We start from the raw sequence: 19,715 nt of genomic DNA on the forward strand, positions 1-19,715 counted from the left end.
CTTCTGCGTATGTGCCCCTCAGCAACATGGTCGGATGCATGCGCAAAAGTCGAGGATTTGCCAAGAAATGCAAAATCTCCTTGTCCGTGGCTACCAAAGATAGCTGAGAGCCTGGAAATGTCAATAATTAAAGTTTTTTCAACGTGCTTCCAGAATAAAGTAAACACATGGAAATATATATCTTATCAAAAATTTGTACCGTATGTTTGCACATATTTGAGATATTGCAGTTGAAAATGTAAAAAAAATATATTTTTGTCAAAATGTTCCCAATTTTGGCGCTTTTAATAAATATGCACAAATTCTACTGGTCTATTTTTACAACCTAAATGAAGTACAATATGTCCCGAAAAAATAGAATCACTTGGATATGCAAAACTTTTACAGAGTTATTCTATGTTAAAGTCAGATTTCCAAAATTTGGCTCCGTCACTAAGGCGCAAACAGGCTTGGTCACTAAGGGGTTAAGGCTCTTGTATGAAACGTCAATCTTGATAAATCTCCTCATTTGTGTTTAAAAACAATTTAGTGCACTCAGCAAGTGATGGGAATATCCAATACAATGGAATGTTCTGTAATAACATTGTGAGTGCTCGTAACATGTAATAAAAAGCATTGCAACTGGAATCCTGATAAACTACTCAGTATTCTAAATGCACATAAATAAAGATAAAAACAAATGTAAAAAATATAAAATTAATGTAAATATACAATTTACCTAAACCATCAGTTGGATATTTATAGGTTTTCTTTACTTCAGCCGGCTCCCTCTGTGATGTCATCGGCACTCTGTGATGTAATCGTTTAGTGTCCTAGGCTGCCATGGCCTGCGATCACTTATTGTGAGCAATAATTTGAAGTACTGCAATGCAATACCATAGCGATCATCATTTTTATGGAGAAACCCTCTACAGGGACATAAAAAAAGGTTAAAAAAACTCATCTTTTGCTCACTCTTCCCTGTTTGTATAAAAAGTAAGTAATTTAAAAAAAACCAAAAAAAAAACCTTATATTTGTTATTATTGAAATTGTAATGCCTAGAGATAGGCGAGCACATTCAGATAAGCCAGTTACTCGAGCGAGCCTCGCTCTTCTCGGGTAACTGCATTCTTGTCCGAGCATGCTCGAGGGGCAGCGTCCATGGAAAAATATACAATTTATAGGACTCTGAGTGCAACGATGTAAGCAAAAGAATAATTTCCAAAAAAGGGGTTTGATTGTGGAAAAGAGGAATAACCGATGAATAATATTGATATCTTCGTATCTTACCGGCCCGCTGAGAAAAATGTATCCTGTCATTTATGCTGCCTGATTAACACTGTAAAAAACTAAAGCAACGGCAGAATTGATGCGTTTCCTCTCCCTGCCCCCCAAAAACAATTAATTAACGTTTTACAATACATTATCTGTAACCATAAATGGTAGCAATTAAAATTATAGTTCGCCACTCAAACAAAACAAGCTCTAATATGGCCATGGCGTTGGAAAAATAAAGCTACGACTTTTAAAAAGTGGAGATAAAAATCTCCAAAAAATCAGCTAGTCCTTTAGCCCAAAAGGTTTTAACTAGAGATGAGCGAGCGTACTTGTCCAAGCTTGATGCTCGTTCGAGTATTAGGGTGTTCGAGATGCTCGTTACTCGAGACGAGTACCACGCGGTGCTCGACTCCATTACATTTCCTTCCCTAAGAAATGTGCGCTCTTTTCTGGCCAATAGAAGCACAGGGAAGGCATTACAACTTCCTCCTGTGACGTTCCAGCCCTATACCACCCCCCTGCAGTGAGTGGCTGGGGAGATCAGATGACACCCGAGTATTTAAATCTGCCCCGCCCGTGGCTCGCCACAGATGCACGCTGAGAGAGATCAGGGAAAGTGCTGTCTTGCTGTAGCTGCTATAGGGAGAGTGTTAGGTGTTATTTCAGTCTTCAAGAACCCCAACGGTCCTTCTTAGGGCCACATCTGACCGTGTGCAGTACTGTTGAGGCTGCTTTTAGCAGTGTTGCACAATTTTTTTTTTTTTGTATATCGGGCGTGCAGACCATAGCGTCCTCAGTCTGCAGTGATTTTATAGAGTATAGGGGCAGTACTGGTGAGGCAGGGACAGTGGTACAGGGAAAGAGGTATAATGACTATATAGGCAGTGGGCTTTTTCAAAAAAATTGGGGAAAAATACTATATTTGGGCTGCCTGTGACTGTCTTCAGTTTACTGCGTGTCTGCTGGAGGTAGTAGTCGCTAATTAATACCCAGCTAAGCATTACAGCAGGCTTGCGCATAATTGTTTACTGGCTCTGCTGTGCCCGTTACATGATCGCCATCATCCCGCCACAGGGAAACAGTATACATAATATACGCTGCATACAGTATCTGTCTGCTGTTTCAGCTCACCATTTAAAAAAAGGGAAGCCAAATACTTAAGGCCTACCACTGCTCTTTGGCCACTTGACTGGTTCTGCGCTGTGAATTCCAGTAGCTCAGTCATACGCACCTAGGTCTCACTACAGGCTTGCGCATAATTATTTCCTGGCTCTGCTGTGCTTTCCGTAAGCGAAGTCAGCCTCCAACCACAGGCCAATAAGCGGCACATTTAATTACAGTGTTCTGTTTCTGCTCTACTTGTAATACACCATGCTGAGGGGTATGGGTAGGCCTAGAGGACGTGGATGGGGGCGAGGACGCGGAGGCCCAAGTCAGGGTGTGGGCACAGGCCGAGCTCCTGGTCCAGGTGTATCGCAGCCGACTGCTGCGGGATTAGGAGAGAGGCAAGTTTCTGGGGTCCCTAGATTCATCTCACAATTAATGGGTCCACGCGGTAGATCTTTATTAGAAACTGAGCAGTGTGAGCAGGTCCTGTCGTGGATGCAGAAAGTGCATCCAGCAATCTATCGACCACCCAGTCTTCTACGCCGTCCACAGCTGCAACTCTGAATCTTCTGGCTGCTGCTCCTCCTTCCTCACAGCCTCCTCACTCCATGAAAATGACACATTCTGAGGAGCAGGCAGACTCCAAGGAACTGTTCTCGGGCCCCTGCCCAGATTGGGCAGCAATGGTTCCTCTCCCACCGGAGGAGTTTGTCGTGACTGATGCCCAACCTTTGGAAAGTTCCCGGGGTCCGGGGGATGAGGCTGGGGACTTCCGGCAACTGTCTCAAGAGCTTTTAGTGGGTGAGGAGGACGATGACGATGAGACACAGTTGTCTATCAGTGAGGTAGTAGTAAGGGCAGTAAGTCCGAGGGAGGAGCGCACAGAGGATTTGGAGGAAGAGCAGCTGGACGATGAGGTGAATGACCCCACCTGGTTTGCTAAGCCTACTGAGGACAGGTCTTCAGAGGGGGAGGCAAGTGCAGCAGCAGGGCAGGTTGGAAGATGCAGTGCGGTGGCCAGGGGAAGAGGCAGGGCCAGACCGAATAATCCACCAACTGTTTCCCAAAGCGCCCCCTCGCGCCATGCCACCTTGCAGAGGCCGAGGTGCTCAAAGGTCTGGCAGTTTTTCACTGAGAGTGCAGACGACCGACGAACAGTGGTGTGCAAGGTTTGTTGCGCCAAGATCAGCTGGGGAGGCACCACCACCAGCATGCGCAGGCATATGATGGCCAAGCACCCCACAAGGTGGGACGAAGGCCGTTCACCGCCTCCAGTTTGCACCACTGCCTCTCCCCCTGTGCCCCAACCTGCCACTGAGATCCAACCCCCTCTCAGGACACAGGCACGACCGTCTCCCGGCCTGCACCCACACCCTCACCTCCGCTGTCCTCGGCCCCATCCAGCAATGTCTCTCAGCGCAGCATCCAGCCTTCGCTAGCGCAACTGTTTGAGCGCAAGCGCAAGTACGCCGCCACGCACCCGCACGCTCAAGCATTAAACGTGCACATAGCCAAATTGATCAGCCTGGAGATGCTGCCGTATAGGCTTGTGGAAACGGAGGCTTTCAAAAACATGATGGCAGCGGCGGCCCCGCGCTACTCGGTTCCCAGTCGCCACTACTTTCCCCAATGTGCCGTCCCAGCCCTGCATGACCACGTCTCCCGCAACATTGTACGCGCCCTCACCAACGCGGTTACTGGCAAAGTCCACTTAACAATGGACACGTGGACAAGCACAGGCGGGCAGGGCCACTATATCTCCCTGACGGCACATTGGGTGAATTTAGTGGAGGCTGGGACAGAGTCAGAGCCTGGGACCGCTAACGTCCTACCCACCCCCAGAATTGCGGGCCCCAGCTTGGTGGTGGTATCTGCGGCGGTGTATGCTTCCTCCACTAAACCACCCTCCTCCTCCTCCTACGCAACCTCTGTCTCGCCATCAAGATGTGTCAGCAGCAGCACGTCGCCAGCAGTTGGTGTCGCGCGGCGTGGCAACACAGCGGTGGGCAAGCGTCAGCAGGCCATGCTGAAACTACTCAGCTTAGGAGAGAAGAGGCACACGGCCCACGAACTGCTGCAGGGTCTGACAGAGCAGACCGACCGCTGCATTTCGTTGCTGAGCCTCCAACCGGGCATGGTCGTGTGTGACAACGGCCGTAACCTGGTGGCGGTTCTGCAGCCCGGCAGCCTCACGCACGTGCCATGCCGGGCCCACATCTTTAATTTGGTGGTTCAGCGGTTTCTTAAAAGCTACCCACGCTTGTCAGACCTGCTCGTCAAGGTGCGCCGGGTCACCCCGCGGACCCTGCAACATTGGTTTAATCTGCCAGTGCACCGACTGCTGTGTGACGTGCCCACATGGTGGAACTCTACGCTCCACATGTTGGCCAGGCTCTATGAGCAGCGTAGAGCTATAGTGGAATACCAACTCCAACATGGGCGGTGTAGTGGGAGTCAGCCTCCTCAATTCTTTACAGAAGAGTGGGCCTGGTTGGCAGACATCTGCCAGGTCCTTGGAAACTTTAAGCAGTCTACACAGATGGTGAGCGGCGATGCTGCAATCATTAGAATCACCATTCCTCTGCTATGCCTCTTGAGAAGTTCCCTGCAAAGCATAAAGGCAGACGCTTTGCGCTCGAAAACGGAGGCGGGGAAGACAATATGTCGCTGGATAGTCAGAGCATCCTCATGTCTATATCTCAGTGCGTTTTGGAGGAGGGGGAGGAGCATGAGGAGAAGGGGGAAGAGACAGCTTGGCCCACTGCTGTCTTGCTGCTTGCCTGTCATCCTTTCAGCGTGTATGGCCTGAGGAGGAGGAGGAGGAGGAGGATCCTGAAAGTGATCTTCCTAGTGAGGACAGCCATGTGTTGCGTACAGGTACCCTGGCACACATGGCGGACTTCATGTTAGGATGCCTTTCTCGTGACCCTCGCGCTACACGCATTCTGGCCACTACGGATTACTGGGTGTACACACTGCTCGACCCACGGTATAAGGAGAACCTTTCCACTCTCATACCCGAAGAGGAAAGGGGTTCGAGAGTGATGCTATACCACAGGACCCTGGTGGACAAATTGATGGTAAAATTCCCATCCGGCAGCGCTAGTGGCAGAAGGCGCAGTTCTGAGGGCCAGGTAGCAGGGGAGGCGCGGAGATCAGGAAGCATGTACAGTGCAGGCAGGGGAACACTCTCCAAGGCCTTTGCCAGCTTTATGGCTCCCCAGCAAGACTGTGTCACCGCTCCCCAGTCAAGGCTGAGTCGGCGGGAGCACTGTAAAAGGATGGTGAGGGAGTACATAGCCGATCGCACGACCATCCTCCGTGACGCCTCTGCTCCCTACAACTACTGGGTGTCGAAGCTGGACACGTGGCCTGAACTCGCTCTGTATGCCCTGGAGGTGCTTGCTTGCCATGCGGCTAGCGTCTTGTCAGAGAGGGTGTTTAGTGTGGCTGGGGGAATCATCACAGATAAGCGTACCCGCCTGTCAACTGACAGTGCCGACAGGCTTACACTCATAAAGATGAACAAAGCCTGGATTTCCCCAGACTTCTCTTCTCCACCAGCGGACAGCAGCGGTACCTAAACAATACGTAGGCTGCACCCGCGGATGGAAGCATCGTTCTCTATCACCATAAAAAACGGGGACCTTTTAGCTTCATCAATCTGTGTATTGTATTCATCCTCCTCCTCCTGCTCCTCCTCCTGAAGCCTCAAGTAATCACGCCGAACGGGCAATTTTTCTTAGGCCCACAAGGCTCAGTCATATAATTTTTGTAAACAATTTTTATACGTTTCAATGCTCATTAAAGCGTTGAAACTTGCACCTGAACCAATTTTTATTTTAACTGGGCTGCCTCCAGGCCTAGTTACCACTTAAGCCACATTAACCAAAGCGATTAATGGGTTTCACCTGCCCTCTTGGTTGGGCATGGGCAATTTTTCTGAGGTACATTAGTACTGTTGGTACACCAATTTTTTGGGGCCCTCGCCTACAGTGTAATCTTAGTAATTTTTATGGGCTTCGCCTGCTTCGCCTCATGGTACAGCAAGGTGTGTGGGGTTGGCCTACACTTTTGCTACATAAATGTAACTGGGGCCTTGTCTATACTGCAACTACTGAAATGTGAAAGAGACTGTTATCTCCCTAAACTGCTGCAACGGGAATGTTACTGTGGCCTGTCTTGACTACTACTACTACTGAAATGGAACTAATACTGTGCTCCCCCTATACTGCTGCTTCGGAATTGTTACTGGGGCCTGTCTTGAGTGCTACTACTACTGAAATGGAACTAATACTGTGCTCCCCCTATACTGCTGCTTCGGATTGTTACTGGGGCCTGTCTAGACTGCTACTATTACTGAAATGGAACTAATACTGTGCTCCCCCTATACTGTTGCTTTGGAATTGTTACTGGGGCCTGTCTTGAGTGCTACTATTACTGAAATGGAACTAAGACTGTGCTTCCCCTATACTGCTGCTAGTGATATGTTACTGGGGCCTGTCTGGACTGCTACTACTACTGAAATGGAACTATTACTGTGCTCCCCCTATAATGCTGCTAGTGATATGTTACTTGGGCCTGTTCCTAATGCTACCGCTGAAATGTTACTAATTCTGGGCTCTGCCTATACCGCTGCTAATGCTATGTCACTGGGGTGTGGAAACGGAGGCTTCCCAAAGACATGATGGCAGCGAGGCCATTTCCCACCAACGCGGTTACCGTTAAGGTGCATATAACCACGGACTCGTGGAGAGGACACGTAGTGCCTCCAAAACATCCCCCTCCTCCTCCAACAATGAAAACATTCTTGGCAAATACCTTAGCATTTGTCCGTCTGGTGTCAGTCCAAGAATTTCGCCTTTAAAGGGGTTCTGACATGAAGAAGAAAAACTAATTACTCACCTTGCCTGGCAGGGCCGATCATCAGTGATGTCCTCTCCATCTTTTATCTTTTTTTGTAGCTTCTTAAAGTAGAGCTGGAGCGTTAAAAATGACCACTTCCGGCTCTGCTCCGTCCATGAGCCACTTCCTAGGTCAGCGGACGGGCCCCAAGTCACAAGCAGTGCTTGCTGTGGGCGGCCCGTCCGTCCTGGCTCAGTGTCAAGGGCTTCTTTCTTCTGCGCATGCGCACGATCCCGTAAAAGGGGGGGGGGGGGCAGCCCGTCCTGACTGACGTCAGAGGGCTCCTTTCCTCTGCGCCTGCGTGCTATGCTGGAGGGAAGGGCGGCCCGTTCTGACTGTCGTCAGGGGAATCCCAACAGCTCAGCAGGAATCCGCTGAGGAGAGGCACTGCCGTCAGTCTGCAGCTGCTTATATACAGATCATGGGGCTGATTTAGACTCAGAGGCAGCTGCACAATGCTGATGGTCTCAAGGGCTTATTCAGATGACCGTATATCGGCTGGGTTTTCATGCCGAGCCGATATACGGTGCCCTCGTCTGCAGGGGGAGGAGGATGGAAGAGCCAGGAGCAGGAACTGAGCTCCCGCCCCCTCTCCACCCCTTGCCTATTATTTACAATGGGAGGGGTGAGATGGGGGCGGAGCTAAATACCGAGCTTAGCTCCGCCCCCGCCCCGCCTCTCCCATTGCAAATAGTGGCGAGGGGCAGGAGCTCAGTTCCTGCTCCTGGCTCTTCCATCCTCCCCTCCCCCCTCTATCTTTCTCTACAGCTCTCTAAACCAAGCAGAGGGCCACGGGCTGTGGATTTTAAAAGGTTAAAGTACATTTGTATTCACAGATGCTCAGGTGAACGGCCACAGAAGTAATTATTAGGCATTATTAGACATAGAGAGGTAGAGAGAGAGATAACAGAGTATATATACTGTATATATATATATATAGAGAGAGAGAGAGAGAGAGAGAGAGAGAGATTACAGAGAGAGAGAGATAGAGAGAGATATTAGAGATAGATGCGGGGGGGGGGGGGGGGGACAGCACTGCTATTCCTGCAGTTACACTGTGTCTGCTAAGAGCAATAGAACTGTCCCCAGCTTCACATTGTTAGCTCCGCCCACCAGCATCACATGACTATTTATGGGCAAGCCTGCTGGGAGATGACCCCCAACTGCACAACAACAACAGCAGATGCTGATAACAAAGGTAAACATTAGGTTTTTAAGCTAAAGCAAGCCATAAATTGTTGGTTCCCTGTGTCCATTGGGCAGACCAGGGAACAATGGATGTTAAAACATAAAAATGTTATTCGTGTCAGAACCCCTTTAACGACACAACAAGAGAGCCCCCCCCCCCACCACCACCATCCCCCCGCCACGGCCCACTTAATCCGGGCCACATTCCGAAAACCAACTAAATAAAACCGCGCTACTAGGTCCGTAGTCGCCACCACATTCCCACCAACGCGGTTACTGTTAAGGTACATATTACCAGTCTGACTGGGGCATGCAGTGTGGGCCGAAGCCCACCTGTATTGTATGTGACGTTAGCTCTGCTGAGCAGGACACTGCAATGGGATACATTTATGTACCGCCGATGGGTTCCAGGGAGCCACCCATGCTGCTGGTCCACAGGGACTTCACAATAGGGAGTTGTACCTGCCTGTGTCTATGAATTAAAAACCCCGGTCAGACTGGGGCATGCAGTGTGGGCCGAAGACCACCTGCATTTAATCTGACGTTACCTCAGCTGTACTGGGCAATGCAATGGGATTTATTTATGTAACACCGGTGGCTTCCTGGGACCCACCCATGCTGTCAGTACACACGGAGTTGTACCTGCCTGTGTCTACTTATAAAGAACCCCAGTCTGACTGGGGCATGCAGTGTGGGCCGAAGCCCACCTGTATTTAATCTGACATTAGCTCTACTATCCGGGGCACTGCATTGGGACAAACTACAGGATCAATACAGCGCTAATGAGACGTGCACAGCTACGCTAGCATTGGAGTCCACTGTAGGCACGCGATTGCTGAGGGTTTGTGCAGAGGCCTATGTCCTGGGTGCAGTGAAAGTCTGCTTCTTGCCTAGGATTGCTGAAGCTGTGGGCCGAGGCCTTTGCCGTGGGCGCGGTGCAAGTCTGCCATGTTTGGCCGCTCAGATCAATTTTTGTGTTCATGTCTTAGGTTTCCTAGGACCCACCTATGCTGTTGGTGCAAACTTCCCATTGCGGTGTTTGACCTGTCTGGCATAAAGACACTGACTGACTTGGGTAGGGGGCAGAGCGCTGACGGCTTTCCCCTTGCAGTGTGGATTGAGCTATGCGACACCTTGACAGAATGAATACTATGTAGCACATGGATTCCCCATTGCTATGCCCACGTTTGCAGCTCCTGACGGAGGTGGCACAGGATTGGAGTTCTCATTGCTTCTGTACAGCATTGTGGGCTATCGCCCCACCCCTTTTGAAGAGGGTCGCTGCCTGGCCCTGCCAACCCTCTGCAGTGTGTGCCTCCGGTTCCTCCTGATCGCGGACACACTTATAAATAAGCATGAGGGTGGTGTGGCTATGAGGCCAGCGTGTGGCATGAGGGCAGCTGAAGGCTGCGCAGGGACACTTTGGTGTGCGCTGTGGACACTGGGTCGTGCGGGGGGGTTGGGCAGCATGTAACCCAGGAGAAGTGGCAGCGGATTCTCATGCAGGCAGTGATTGTGCTTTGTTGGAGGTAGTCTGGTGCTTAGCTAAGGTATGCCTTGCTAATGAGGGTTTTTCAGAAGTAAAAATTGTTGGGAGGGGGGGGCACTCTTGCTGCTATTGTGGCTTAATAGTGGGACCTGTGAACTTGAGATGCAGCCCAACATGTAGCCCCTCGCCTGCCCTATCCGTTTCTGTGTCGTTCCCATCACTTTCTTGAATTTCCCAGATTTTCACAAATGAAAACCTTAGCGAGCATCGGCGATATACAAAAATGCTCGGGTCGCCCATTGACTTCAATGGGGTTCGTTACTCGAAACGAACCCTCGAGCATCGCGGAAAGTTCGACTCAAGCAACGAGCACCCGAGCATTTTGGTGCTCGCTCATCTCTAGTTTTAACGTCATGAGTTAGGTGATGATTTTGTTTACATGTGCCTTCAATGTTATTTGGGAAGGTTATCATCTCTCGTTAAGGAGAGCACCTAGAAGGTGAGTGAGGAGACACCTAGGAGGGGAGTGAGGAACTTATAAGGCCATGCATGCTCCTCTGCACATAAGGAAGATGGAACAATATCTCTGTAGCGCCACCTATTGGAAGGCAGTATTCCTGCTGCAAAAAAAAAACGAAACAGCTGTCTGTGTATGGTTATTCAGGCTTAGTTTTCAGTTCCTGATCATTTTTATAAGACTTGTATAAAGATGCTAACATTGACTTGCAGGAATGCTGCCTTCCAGTAGGTGGCACTGCAGAGGTATTGTTCCATCTTCCTTATTAACATTGTTATCCCAAAAAAATGACCATTCATTTTCTTATTTTGCAATTGCACGCTGGAAATTAGTATGTAAATAGCTAGTGTTTTAGGGCTCATTCATACTAGGGACCCAATCATGCATAAATTCGGCGCACAAAAATAATCGTGGCTAACTGTGCAAAAAACGTGTGAATAGAGGATTTTTCTGCACTGCAGTCCCGAGCTATATCAGTGTTGAAACAATGCTGATGAGCAACGGGAAAAATGCGCAGCTGTCCAGTAGTTCAGGGACGAGAAAGAAAGATCGCGCAGCAGCCCCAAAGTCCCTCGGAACGGCATGTTTTTACTTTTTAAATATCCCTCTGTAAGCAGCTGTTAATACCCGGCAGGGATGAAGGAAATCCCTGGCAGTGATAAAAGGAACTCCTGCTGGGGACTCCCCTCATCCCTGCTGGGGCTTCCCTTCATTTCCCCCGGGGAGTCCCCTCATCCCCGAGATGAAGAGCTTCCCCCACCACGAGACTTACCTTCATACCCATGGGGTCACAGTGCTTCGGGGTCTAGCAGCACGGCAATATTCACTCCCCCTCCCTTTTTTTTCCAGCTCCCACAGGAATCTATGGAAACTCCTGCCCATCACGCACCAAAGATAGGTCAGGTCCTATCTTTTCACGCAACAGGGGATTTCAGTCACTGATGTCCTATCTTTTTACGTGAAATGTTTTTTGCACGGCTAGAATTCCTTTGTCTGAACGTTTCCATAGGAAACCATTGGTTCTAATGGTCGCCATTTTCTTGTGTGTCTTAGTTGTGCAAATTTCCCATGTGAATGAGTCCTTAAGAAGGACTGATGGTTGCTTGAGTAAGGGGGCTTTTTAGTTCCCTTATGCCCTTTCACCTTCCTATTCCTATTGCATATTTATTTAGCAAAACAGTGAGTTCTAGAAGAATACATTGAGAATCTTATCCCTTACAGTATGGCTTGCGGTGACTTGCATAGGTTTTCGCTTCCTGATATTTCCATTTAAAGTATACTTATATTTTTGTTATCTTTGGCATAACTCATCATTGACCCCACAATAACCAATAACCAGATTCTGTTTTGTTACTATCTTGAAAACCAACATTCTTCTTCACACTCCTTAGACTGTTATTCTTGGAACCAAGTGTTTGCATTAATCCAGATAAAGCAGGATTTATTGCCTGGGGTTAATAATACATCAGTACTTTGACCCGTAGTTACTCTTACGTTTTCTCGTCTATTCACGGAGGCTTTTATGTTGACATACAACTATAGTCTCTTCTGTTTTCCAGTTTGTTTTCTTAAGTCTTATTTATTTTTAAATACTGTATTCTTTGGTAAGTTTCCAACTCAGCGGAAGAGCTCACTTTATCATATGTGCGAAATCCACCGCTATTATTAGTGCTGGGATTATCAACTCCTAACTTTAACCTCACACAAGAGTCAATTCCAAATCATAAATATTACGTTGCTCTGCACGTACCGTATTTGAATCCTTACTTATCTCTTTTTTAGAGATGAGCGAGCGTACTCGGTTCGGGTGTTTTTGCACTCGAGCAGCACTTTTTCCGAGTAACTGACTACTCGGACGAAAAGATTCGGGGGGCGCCAGGGGTGAGTGGGGGGTTGCAGAGGGGAGTGGGGGGGGGGGAGAGAGAGAGCTTCCCCCCTGTTCCCCACTGCTACCCCCCGCTCCACCACGCCGCCCCTGGCGCCCCCGTATCTTTTCGTCCGAGTAGTCAGTTACTCGGAAAAAGCGGTGCTCAAGTGCAAAAACGCCCGAAAAGAGTACGTTCGCTCATCTCTACTCTTTTTTTATAATTAGTTTTACTGTAATTACATCACAACAGCAGTTGTTAATAACACAAAAGCCGTGGAGTAATGACCCCCATGCCAGTCATAGTGGCTGCCTAAAAGGGTGCCCTGACTATCCAGCCTGGCACATACTGGTCAGTGTCAGAACATTGTTTGCAGCCATGGTCCTAATACTGGACAGGGATTCTCAGTGGAACCTCACCTGGTACACAAAGTTCTCACGCTAGCCCGTTCAATACTCCGATGACCACCAATGCAAGGGGTTTCACCAAGGCAAGACCTGATACCTGTAAGTGCAATGTATTGGGGTCTGGTCTGGTGTGCCAGGATTTAGGAGTCTGGTCTGGGATCTGAACATTTAGTAGTCTGGTGTGAATGAATTTGCGGGGCTTACAATTTACCAATTTACTCAAGAGTCTGAATGAATTTGGGGGATTATTGTTGGGTCTGAATGTATTTTGGGAACTTTTAAATTTAAGGGTTTGGTCTGGGGTCTGAATGAGTTCAGGGTTCTGATCTGGTGTGTAAATTAGTTTGGGGGTCTGCTGTCTTCTAATTTGGGCATCTGATCAGGGGTCTGAATGAATTTTAGGGTCTGGTGTCTGCTAATTTTGGGGACTGATATAATACTACCATGTGAAACTCCCAGATATTGCCAGTGATTAATATGCAAATAGTATATGCAGTGTAATATAGTCATACACAATTATACATTCATGATTTTGTTTCTTATAAGATATCAGTATGGACGGACTGGATTCCACATGCGGATGTGAGCTCGGCCGGCGATGCCATGTACCTGAATTTTCGGCGTTGTGTATGACCGCGGGCGGCTCACCGTCAGTCATGCTCAGTACAGTTTTTTCTACTGTTTGTATTTCCCGCATTGTCGCCTAGCGATGAAGTGGGTAACAGCAGCCCATACGCTATGTTAATTGCGTATGGGCTGCGGGTTGCACAGCCTCCATTGACTTTAATGCAGGTGGTCTGTGTGGCGTTCACGGCAAAATAGAGCATAATGTGATTTTTCTCCCGATTTTCTGCATCTGCAAATGTGAGTGAAAAAGTGATTTTTACATGCCTTCCAATGCCCACATTTTGCCAGCGATCCTCCATGCGGACGTCGATCGCGGACTTATTAGGCCATGCATTCTCCTCTGGGAAATATGCAAATGGGAAGATAGAACAATACCTCTGCAGCACCACCTATAGGAAGGCAGCATTTCTGTAAGTCTGTGTCAGACTTTTTAAACAAGCCTGATAACAATGACTGGGAATAATGAGTCAAAGCTAGCATAACCATGCACAGACAGCTGTTTCAGGGTGATTGTTGCTCATCAGTGTGTGGTAAGTTTCTGGCTTGAATAGTGAAAGGCCTGTAGACGTGGGTCAGGAAGGGTATCATTTCTTCTTAGGGAGAGAGCCTGGAAGGTGAGTGAGGAGACTGAAAAGACCTTCCATGCTCCTCTGAAAAATATGCAAATAGGAAGATGGAACAACACCTCTGCAGTGCCACCTAGTGGAAGACAGCATTCCTGCACAATAAAAATTATTTTTTGTCACCACATTCCAGGAGTCATAACTGTTTTTATTCATTTTTTGTTGTAATCATATTAGGGGTGCGTTAAATTTTAAATAGAACCATTTTTGATGCTGTGCACAATTTTTAAAGTTAAACTCTATCTAAATACATGTTTAGTCCCACTGGAGGACATGACAAAGCAATCTCCTGATAGGATGCTTTGTTATACTTGGTATTCTAAAGCATTATGGAATGGGAGTAGTGGATTGACAATCCATTAGGCTATTCTTGTGGCTGCTGCTTGCCACGGCAACCTACTAACAACTTGCGATAAAGTCACGGGGCCTAGGGGCTGATTAGGTGACAGAGGGAGCCCCCCTCCTTCTGTCTAACTAGTTAAATGCCATGGTCAATAGCCACTATAGTACCTAGGTTCTTAAACACCTGGGATTGAAGACAACCTCCAGTCCTAGCCATGCAGCAGAATATCAGCTATATAAGGACTCTTGTCACATACTGCAGTACTGGCTCTAACCATCAGATGGTGCTGTTGTATAATGGCAGAAAGATAAAGCCCCCTAGGAAACCCTAAATCTAAAATTGGATTGCAAAGGGTTAAGAGAAAAACAATTAAAGTCATAAGATCTTCCCCTTTTTAGCAAATTACAATAGGATGCAGTAAAACCTTTCTAGAAGACCCCCTTGAGAAGACCCCACAGCTGAGATCAGATTGTCAGTGAGAAATGTTTAATTCCTCTATGTCTTATCTATATTGAATTCTTCTTTGAGGGGCCAATGCTATTTATGCCAGTTGGGTAATCATCATCTCAAAAAGGTTTCCTTGTAGTTAAAATGTTGATTATTTATTAATTACTAAGTAATACTATTCTTCTGCGTTGAAGTCAGTGACAGTGCATAGAGTACATATACGGAAGTAGTGCAGCACGTTTCTGCTATACTAAACATGTCAGCCCTGGTTTGAGCATCAGATAACATTTCACTTGATATTTTCCATATTCAATTTATTCAGCAATGACTTGAAAGTCAGCAAGGAACTGATAGTGAGAACTTTATGTAGTGTTGTGACTGTTGGAGGAGTGACAGACTCATGTAGATGGTAGTTCTCAGTTAACTGGTTTAAACATTAGTGCTAATGTTTAGTCAGGTGTGTTATTTGCACTGGAAGCCAAATTCTATGATAACCATGGCAGAGATTCAGCTCAGCAGTCTCAAATATAGAACAAAATTGTTCAATATTTAAAACATCAAATGTAGTACTAAAGGAGGCAATTCCCTTGTATTAGACTGGGGTTCCACACCCATACTTCCGGTGGAGACAAGATGCACCAGCACCGTTCCACACTACGGTAGCCAATGACCACACAATCTTGCAAGATCACTTAATTATTAGCCAGCTGGCTAGGTGGGATTCTCAATGTGGTTGTGGTTAGTGCAGCATAGAAATACAGCCTTCGTTTGTGAAGGTGCAAAGAACTTACAGTAGGGTCTGGAAAGTTTTTAGACCCTCTCCCTTTTTTTTACATTTTTTAAGTTTTGGCCTTGTGCAAATTAAATTAAAAAATCAAGTTTTTCCCCATCATTCTACACTCAATACACCGTAATGACAAAGTGACAACAGAATGTTCGAAGAAGACGTGACAAGGAGTATCCAGGATTGAGGTCTTTTGATAGAAGGCCTTCTTCTTGATTTACTCCAAGTCTGGTGGCGCTGGGACGAAGGAGTCTGTCCTTTGTTGCCTGCTGCTGCAGCATGTAAATGTCTCCTTTGCTTACTATGCTACTGCAGCAGAAAACTGAGGAGTGATGTTTCTCCTCCACTGGACAATATGCAACTGAGCCGAAGCTTATAATGACTGAGCAGGGAGAGCTTGGAAGCTGCGCAACTGTCCTACCATGCTGCCTAGGACTGGGTGAGTGACTGCTGCCTCTCATCTGATTGGTCCCGCTGAGCCAATCAGAGGCAGCAGTCACACACCCATTCATAAATTCATGAATGGGTGTGTGAGTGGAATCTGCCTCTGATTGGTCAGGCTGTGACCAATTAGAGGCAGCTCATTCAGCAGGCGGGGATTTTAAATCCCCGGCTGCTGAATACTACTCACAGCTGTTCAGAGCAGTTCAGGAGGACTGCCGCTGGCCGCGCTGAACTCCGTCTGCCGGGACCAGGTGAGTACATATATATTTTTTATTTTTACACATTTCTGGATGAATTTCAGGGAAGGGCTTATATATTTAACCCCTTCCCGACAATTCATCCTGCGATCGCCGGCAGCCCATTGCTTTTAATGGAGCCGGCTGTATTGCCGGCTCCATTGAATTCAATGGGCTAACATCGTTCTGCCGGGACAAGGTGAGTATATATATTTTTTTTTTTACACATTTCTGGATGAATTGCAGGGAAGGGCTTATATATTTAAGCCCTTCCCGACAATTCATCCCGCGCTCGCCGGCAGGCCATTGCTTTCAATGGAGCTGGCTGTATTGCCGCCTCCATTGAATTCAATGGTCAGTGCTCGTTTAATCGAGACGAGTACCGCGTGGTGCTCGTCTCGAGTAACGAGCATCTCGAGCACCCTAATACTCGAACGAGCATCAAGCTCGGACGAGTATGCTCGCTCATCTCTAGTTGCCTTTTTATTACTTATGCCTTTTGATCATATCTCTGACGACTTGCTCTAGCTTGGACATTGCTTTTCAGGCAGCTTTTAATTGAGATGACCTTTTCATCTTGATAAGCTATGGTTTAAAGGCTTTATAACACAAATTAATAAGTCTGCTACAAAGAGTTTTGAAATGATCTATGAATGCAAAAGTACAACAGGACCATGACCAAACCTCCAGCAGCCTTGATCTCAACGAGTAAAAGTGAACAGAAATTGGATACAAGATCTTAGCATGTTGTGCCTAAACCATGCAGTTTCTGTATATTAGGCCATGTTCACACTGCCGGTGGAGGTCCATCAGATTTGACGTGAATCAATGCACGCATCAAAAGGCGGATCTGCTCATGGTGATGGTCTCCATTGTGAACAAAAGCTGAAACAGGGCCCACAGATGTCCCTTTGCGATGCAATTTGGAGCTCTGCAGTAAGTTATACAATAGAGAACACATGCTATTCGCACACAGCAGCGCCCGGTGGCCCTGCTCTGTTAATTTGCGTGGTCTTCAACTTTATGATTGAGCTGCTGTTACACCCAAGTGCTTCTGCTTCACAATAGCAGCAATCATAGTTGACCGGTGCAGATCTGGCAGATCAAAAACTTATTACTGGCATTCTACAAGAGTGTCTCACCTGAAGTCACTGAGTTCTTGTGTTTGTCTATGTAGATGGCATGACCATGCGCTTGGTTTTATGCATTTATATGCAATGAGTCTGGTGTGGCTGAAATACCTAAATTGAAAAATCAGGAGGGGTGTAATTTCATCATGACTCATTAATGAACTTTATAGAGTTTTTGCGGATTTTTACTATTGATGACCTATCCTCAGGATGGGTCATCAATAATTGGTTGATTAGGGGCCGCCATTTGAGATCCCTGCCGATCCATGGGCGCTGTCAATACTGGTACTCCCATTGACCTATGCCTGCAGTACCAAACTGGGCCACTAGAATACGAACAGCCTCATCTGCTTCCAGCTCTGATAGCAGGCCCAGGGATCAGCTGATCGGCAGGGATCCTGAGTAGCAGATCCACATATCCACAGGATAGGTCATCATAGTAAAAATCTCTGATAACCTCTTTACACACAGGGCCAATGTGGACTATATGTGCCACTGTACAGGTATGAGACCTTATGGGGACCTTAGGCAGAAGAATATTGCAATAAGAGGCACTTTTATCTCTGGCTATATCCATCCATTTTTTGTAAACTTGTTCATCATTACAGTCACTTTCCTATTTTTCAGGATATTGTCAAGTGCAGGAAAAGAACTGAAAGATAATTTCCTGAAAGCATTAGCCGTAAGGGAAGAGGCAAATCGCAGTGGGAAGATGACAGTGAGTACAGTACATCGGATCCATGCTGCTCTGTGTAGTAGTTATTGTCTGCATTCATGCTTCATTGATATGGAGATTAATTGCAGAATGCTCTTCTGAGATTTAGGCCGTATTTACACAAGCGAGCGCAATATCAGAAACTTGGCATATTATTAAGCTTATTAATAGATGGGTGGATCACATCGCTGTACATGAGGTTTTTCATGTTTGTGAAAACTGCATGTTGTTTTTATTGGAAAAATAAAAATTCACATCATACCCTCATAAAAAAATGAAATTAGCGTGTGAGTGCAAGCTGATTTTTTTTTCCGCTCTCATAAAAAAAAAAAAATGTTTAATGTATGTGTATATATATATATATATATATAGTATTCCTTAAAGGGGTTGTCCAATTGTGAACTATCTTAGGATAGACCATCAATAGTAGATCTGTGGGGGTCTGTTCCCAGGGTCCCCCACTGATCATCGCTTTGCTGGCTCGTCTGCTGATTTCTGCACGAAGCAGACAGCTTCGATCTAAATGCCTTGGGCAGGCTTGATATTGCAGGCAAATCTCCCATTCAGTTGAATTGTAACTTTGCCTGTAATACCAAGCTTGGCCACTGTATTTAGAATGGAGCTGTCTGCTTCCAGTATAAATCAGCTCAATGCACAATTGCATGAGCTGGACTGACAGCTGATTGGCAGGAGTCCCGGATGGCAGGCTTCTGCAGTTCTAGTATTTATGACCTATCCTAGGGATAGACCATCTATAGTTTACAACTAGACAACCCCTTTTACTCGCTATATTAACTTGTTTTTCAATTGCAACTTTAATAAATTGGGCCTAATATACTTAAGAGGAGACAAACATATATCATGTCACTTTTTGGTAATAATAAGTATAACATGTATTGTAATTGGGCTTTAAGTGATCCTCTAGTCATTACATTGACGTGTAAGTTAGTGCCTATGGGAGATGAAAATGCTATTTATTGTTCCTCAGATCTTGCTCCTTGGCAGCTTTTTCTCAGCTCTATTTAGCTACAGTGCCTAATCTGAGGTAGTCTGGGATACACCCCTTGAGGTAGCCTGAACCAATGATGAGACAGGGGTGTGTCCCAGACTACTTCAAATTAGATTACAGGTAAACTATAGTCACAGAACACAGCTCTGTCTTAATGGACATAAGCTATAAAGCAGTCAAGGAGCTAGATCTGAAGAAGATAAAGAGCAGGTCATCATCCTCTCTATGTACTGACTTACATATCAATTTTGAGCTCCTGAGTGGAGGGTCGCTTTAACTTGGACAAGCCATTTGTTATGGGAAAATAAATACTAAAATGAGAAAAGGAAGTCTTGTAGTGTAATGTTCTCAGCGGTTGCTTCCATACATTAAGAATAGTCTACAGAGAGGCGTGATGAGGATTTGTAATTTTGAAAAAAAATGTTTTCATTTTAAACAAATAGCTTCTATACAGATTAACTTTGTTTTTTTTACAGCTCCTTAAAGGGAATGTCACAGAATGTTCAAAAATACTACTTTTGGGAAAAAGTTTTCAAAAATGTGTCCTTGAGACCATGAATGCCAAACGTACTTGTAAATTTCCAGGAGCTTGGGTTCTGCAAATATGACCAAAGTAGAAGA

At 46.5% G+C, this 19,715-nt stretch overlaps 1 protein-coding gene across 1 annotated transcript in view; it reads left to right on the forward strand.

The window, feature by feature from the left end:
• The window catches only part of CFAP299 (cilia and flagella associated protein 299), a 446,034-nt gene that overhangs the window by 101,349 nt on the left and 324,970 nt on the right, over positions 1 to 19,715 (forward strand). Inside the window, exon 3 of the mRNA XM_066574916.1 lies at positions 17,998 to 18,088. Coding sequence (XP_066431013.1) covers positions 17,998 to 18,088 — 91 coding nt within the window. The remainder of the gene's footprint in view (positions 1 to 17,997; positions 18,089 to 19,715) is intronic.

This window comes from Eleutherodactylus coqui, chromosome 7 (assembly GCF_035609145.1).
Source record: "Eleutherodactylus coqui strain aEleCoq1 chromosome 7, aEleCoq1.hap1, whole genome shotgun sequence".
NCBI classification, from domain to species: Eukaryota; Metazoa; Chordata; class Amphibia; order Anura; family Eleutherodactylidae; genus Eleutherodactylus; species Eleutherodactylus coqui.